Source organism: Formica exsecta, unplaced genomic scaffold (genome assembly GCF_003651465.1).
Source record: "Formica exsecta isolate Colony F162 unplaced genomic scaffold, ASM365146v1 scaffold480, whole genome shotgun sequence".
Classification (NCBI taxonomy): Eukaryota; Metazoa; Arthropoda; class Insecta; order Hymenoptera; family Formicidae; genus Formica; species Formica exsecta.
Window position 1 is genome coordinate 185020 of NW_021852036.1, and position 5753 is coordinate 190772.

General features: G+C 36.5%; 1 protein-coding gene across 1 annotated transcript in view; it reads left to right on the forward strand.

Moving 5' to 3' along the window:
* LOC115241380 (glypican-6) overlaps positions 1-3968 on the forward strand; it is a 164356-nt gene extending 160388 nt beyond the window's left edge. Inside the window, exons 5-8 of the mRNA XM_029817114.1 lie at positions 682-850; positions 1230-1635; positions 3291-3460; positions 3583-3968. Of these exons, the coding sequence (XP_029672974.1) occupies positions 682-850; positions 1230-1635; positions 3291-3460; positions 3583-3938 (1101 nt within the window). The 3' untranslated portion in view covers positions 3939-3968. The remainder of the gene's footprint in view (positions 1-681; positions 851-1229; positions 1636-3290; positions 3461-3582) is intronic.
* Positions 3969-5753: the final 1785 nt, after the last annotated feature.

Sequence of the window (5753 nt, forward strand, 5' to 3'; positions counted from 1 at the left end):
ACTTGACCTTAACGATGCCATCCAAGGTCAAACCAATGACACCATCTTATGTTCCCTTCAAAACCATACAATTTTTGTTCAAAACGTTTTTCTCTAAAATGCTTAGTTTTTGAAAGAAAAGGGGTGTACGGGTGGTCTAGGACACCCTGTATATAGATTTATTTGATATAATGTCTCATTCTCATTTTATATACAGAATGTTTTAGACCACCCATCTACCCCTTTGATTTCAAAAAGGGATGATGCTAGGAAGTTGGGACAAACATGTTTACCATAAAAGCCTATCTGAAGTTTTTGATGATGGTGCTTTCATTTTTGGGAAATCCCGGAAATACCGGAAATCGAAGGCAACTTAAAAATTTTAAATGGCAACATGGGCATTATTAGATAGAAACAACTCTTCCGCTTGAAAAAAAATTAAGTATCACTTACCGTTATCGAGAAATGTTGCCCCAACATTTGTCCCAACTTTCTAGCACCATCCCTTTTCAAGATAAAAGAAGTGGACAGGTAGTCTGTAACACCCTATATATGTAAAATTATTTACTTTAAATACTTTATTCACCCTTCTTCACTCTGTCCTACTTTAAACTTTTTCGGATGCTTCTTGCGGCTCTTACGCTATTACCTCGCAACCGCAACCGCACGCAGATTCTAAAATCAATTCTTTGTTGTCTGTAGCTGAAACCATCAGTGGATTGCGCAGCTGCCCTGACCAGGATGACAGCTTGTCCGTCTTGCAGCGGTATATCGGACGACGTGCTGGCGTGCGGCGACATGTGCGCCAATGTGATGAAGGGTTGCTTGGCACAACACGTGGCACTCGACACTGAATGGAATCACTTTGTCGGTGAGTGATTTAGCCTTGATTTTCTTCCCTCTCCTCCCTCAAATTATCGGCTATTATATCTCGAGAGGATACGGATTATCGCAATGTGCGTATGCACAACGTATTTGCGTATCCTCGAGGCCTTTCTCTGCGGAGGAAAAAGTATTATTTATAAAATCGACACGATAATATAAAATATTTATTTATATAAAGGTGACACAATAAAATTTATTAATATTAGTAGCACTTTACATTTTTAAATGTTTCATGAAAGTTAAGGGAATAAAAAAAACTTTTTTCGGAAGAAACATTACGTGCGAGAAACGTCCTATTTTTCTTCATATTTCGCGAACGAAGCAATTTCAAATTCTAATTTATCTATTGTCATTTCCAAATTCAGAGGCTGTGGACAAAGTCGCTGATCGGTTGCTCGGCCCGTTCAACATCGAGGTGTTGGTGCGTCCAATCAATCTGAAGATCTCTGAGGCAATCATGAATTTCCAGGAGAGCAGTCACGATGTGTCACAACGTGTGTTCACTGGTTGCGGCCGGCCGATGCTAGGTAGACGTAGACGCAGGGACAATCGCGAGCTGGAGCTGGAATCTCTAAACTTTGAGCAGGAAACATTAACCGAAGATCGCAGTTCCACTGCTGCGATCCTAGACAAATTGGTGAAAGAGATACGCCAGCGAGTGCGTGATCTCAAACAATTTTGGATCTATCTTCCCTATCGGCTATGCAACGAGGGTCTGGTTGTGTCGCCTAGCAACACGAAAGAATGTTGGAACGGCACGCACGTAGACAAGTATGCGTGAACAAAATTTTATATAATATACAGAGTGTTTCAAATGTGAAGGTCAATTGCTCGGAAGGTGATTGGAGACCCAAAAACAAGAAAAAAAGTTGGTATGAACATAGGTCCGGAAATGCGTTGTTTTCGAGTTATCGTCATTTTTATGGTGAAATTTCGATTGCTTTGCTTTCGAATTTTTTTGTCAAAATTGAGGGAAGAAATGATTTTGTATTTATTTATTTTATTTCATTTATTTTTTTGTATTTATTTATTTTTTATTTTATTTTTTTATTGTGGTCTTTTTTTCTTTTTTTTTTATCCTAGTTAGTGTTAAAGCAGACCGCAATTTTTATTTGATTTTAATTATGTTATAAAATTCATAAAAACAATTTTGGTAAAAAAATCCGAGAACAAAACAATTTGAAATTTCAAGATAAAAATGGCGATAATTCGGAAATGCATTTCTGGACCTATGTTTATACCAACTTTTTTTCTTATTTTTGAGTCTCCAATCATCTCCCGAGCGATTGACTTCCACTTTTAAAACACCCGGCATATATATAAAATAAATTTTCTTACAATTTGCAACAAACGACTATAGCATACTCCCTTACTTGCAATATTACCAATTTAATTTTATACACTTTATTTACATCTTAAATATGTACTGCATATAGGGAAAAATAGGGTAAAATCAGGTAGGCAGGTCAAACCAGGTACCTCTGTTTCTTCATGATAAATACTATCTTTGGCTAACTCGTATTATTAGTTGTAGATTGATGCCATCATTATTTTAAGATGAACCGTGCTCACGTGCACACGATATTTCTTTTTTAAGAGAAGTTCATAATTTTCGGGCCAAAAAAGATCGATATCGGAGTAATAATCGAGTCGTTATAGATTTTTTCTACACAAAGCATCGGCTTCGGTAAATGCAGTATTGCATTTTGTACATATTAGAGAGTATATCGCACTAGTTTTGATTGTCACATTGTACACCGGAATATACAGCCGCCGTGTTTGTTATTTTCCTCCTGTTGGGACAAAACCGGGTACCTACACCTCTCATGTAATAAAAAAAGAAAGAACTGTTATCCTGACTTCATCTCCCCACGAAAAGCAGTTGGAAACGAAAACTACCACTCAAAAAACGAAACTACTAAAAAAAAAAAGCTTTTTGAGACCCCTAAAGTTCAAAAATTAAATAAGAAAATCCTGCAGGAATGTAGAACGAGAGGATATCTTTATTTGTGATTTTTGTTTTAGAATATATCCTTGTATTGTATTTTGATTAAAATAAATAATCTAGATTTTAATTGTACGGTGTTTTACATGTTTTCAAACGGGTACCCGGTTTTACCCTAACGCTAGAACAAAATCGGATATTTTGACTTCTCCAAAAAATCTTGTTATCCTTGGTAATCAAATTTTTTTTTCAGCAACTACCCTCATTTTTTCATAGATTAAGATCCACTAAAGATTACTAACGGTCAGCAAAATTTTTTTTACTCTCTGATGTTTTGTAGGAAAACAAATCCAAAAAAGTACCCGGTTTTACCCTATTTTCCCCTGTATAAAAATAAAAATATTAATGTATGTATAAATATATATGTATGATACATGATTGCACAGTATTTCCCACTTTTACAAGACTGTTATTCTTCCAGATATATATACCCGGTGTCCTCGGATGGCGAAACTCAAATGATGAACCCCGAAGTGCGCAGTATGGGGCCAAGACCTACCATCGTGAGGGATCAGGTTTTCGCGCTTACTACCATTACAAATAGATTGAGATTAGCGTTCAACGGGCAAGACGTCGATTGGATCGACACAGGTGATTATATATGGCAATGATTATAATAAAATGTAACGAGTCTGTAAATATCATAACGTAGACTAAAAAATAGTACTTTTTTATTTATTATATTATCAATGATAAACGTCATGATTTGACAGAAGAAACATGGTACGGTTCCGGCAGCGGTTCTGGCGATGGTGCGTTCACCGATGACGAGGACGGCTTCAAGGAGGGTTCCGGTTTCGAGCCGCCGCACGTGGAATCGGAGTCGGAACCACCAAAACAGCCGTCCCCGCCGATCGTTCACGAGATCGAAACGCCGCCACGAGTGGATATTGAGCCGCACAAGGGTACAGGTACGAGCAGCACAGGCGCGGATAACAACCAGACCACTGCTGTAGATAACAGCAGCGGTGCCAGTAGACAGAAGATGTCGCTGTCCAGGGCGCTGACAACGTACCTGGTGCCGATAGTAGTAATGTGGTTCGGCGGTTGCCTCAACGACTTCCTGTGATCGTGTGGATCTCGCGACTCTGAGCCTAATCCAGTGTAAATATTATCCGATTGCGAATCACAATCTCGATCGCGAGATTGATGGAGAAGGGAAAGTACTCTCGATAGACTTGAATCGTACATAGTGATGTCTCGTGAAACTTCTTGCTTCTAGAAATCGTCGAGGACATTTTTGCGGACAGAGCATCCTTTGGTCTATTTTCAGACCATCAATTTCAATATTTGCTAAATCGAATATGTGTATCGAAATCGATTCAGCGAGTATTGAAATCGTTAGCCAATCGACCTAGCATGGAGTATACGAATTTTCGTGGCCATAGCTTTTCGCCCGTTTTCCATAAACGGACAAAGGTGAGAAAGAATTATCAGCTACTTGCTGTTTGGATGAGAAACATTGTAGGCATTTATCGAAATAACGAATTTCATTAAATGTTATCTTACAACAGCTTTTATTCCATCATTGCAATGAGAAATAAAACTGGCATAGTGGTCCAAATATTTAGAACTACGATAATAGTTTCACGGCCCGCGAGCTGAATGATTCAACCAATAGCACTTGACAATTTTATCTCCCTTTATCAATCTGTTTCTTGACTGAGCAAAATAGTATGAGTATATGAGTATGCTCTTTTGTTGCGTGTTTCGGGAAACTCTCGAAATATGGACATAACTACCGAACTTGTATCGAATAAAAATATTGCTATGCGAAAAAATTTGCATTCTCGCGGTTTTTTTTTTTTTTTTTTTTTTTTTTTTTTTTGTCTTTTTTTTGACGCAATTAATCGACAATTAATATCACATGTTTACATGTACGCGTAAATAAGATATAACGTAAATAAGGAAAGACATCAAATTTCTCGCAAGAGTTAATATCATATATTCATATTAATGTTAATATCATATATCATATTCCACTCATTCCAATATAAATGAGCTCTTTTATGGAACTATAAAATGAACTTTATAAGGAATTCCTAGAATTTCTCGATATGAATTATAAGTATGTAAAAAACAAGTATACGATTTATCTTTTTTTTAGTAATTTTATTTATGCAAGCACTGAATATATTATAATGACGCTACGATATTGTATAGTGTGCTTATTGCAAAAGCAATCGCATTCCGCTGTTTAAGCATCTCTTTCCGAATTTTAGATGTACTGTTAACATTATATCAGACTTTTATTGCCAGCATTACCTTAAAATTTGAGCTTCTCTAGTAAATAAATCATCATCGGTGATAAAGAATAACGTATCTTAATCTAAGATCGAATCTTATTTACTGATTTTATTAAAATTCTACTGTCAACTGGAGAAATGTGAATTTTTAAATACAAACTAATTATCGATAAAGCAAATAGACAAATTATTACGACGGAGAGATAACTCATCCTGATTACATCAAATCTTTCAAGGATTTTTAGATATATACTATCTCTTGATCTTACAAAAATATTATTGTCAACTTTAGAAATTTTCCACTTTTCTCATCCTTTTTATACAAATATCTAATAATATTGTAACGTTATTCCCGTTTGACTGTTTTGGGCCTGCGAAACGTTTGATTAGCACTAAATCATAAAGTCAAAGATGAGATCGTCGATCAGGACGGCGCGATTATCGTCAATCTTGCGTTCATCGCGCCGATAATCGCTAGACAAGCATAATCCAAAAGCAATGTAATTCGTGCACTGACAATCGCGACGATTTTGCTGTATACAAACGGCAGAAATGTTTGATACACCCGATATACGTAAGACGATCCGAGCGAAGTATGTATACGAACGGGACCGAGTATTTATTAAGTGTTTGTTATA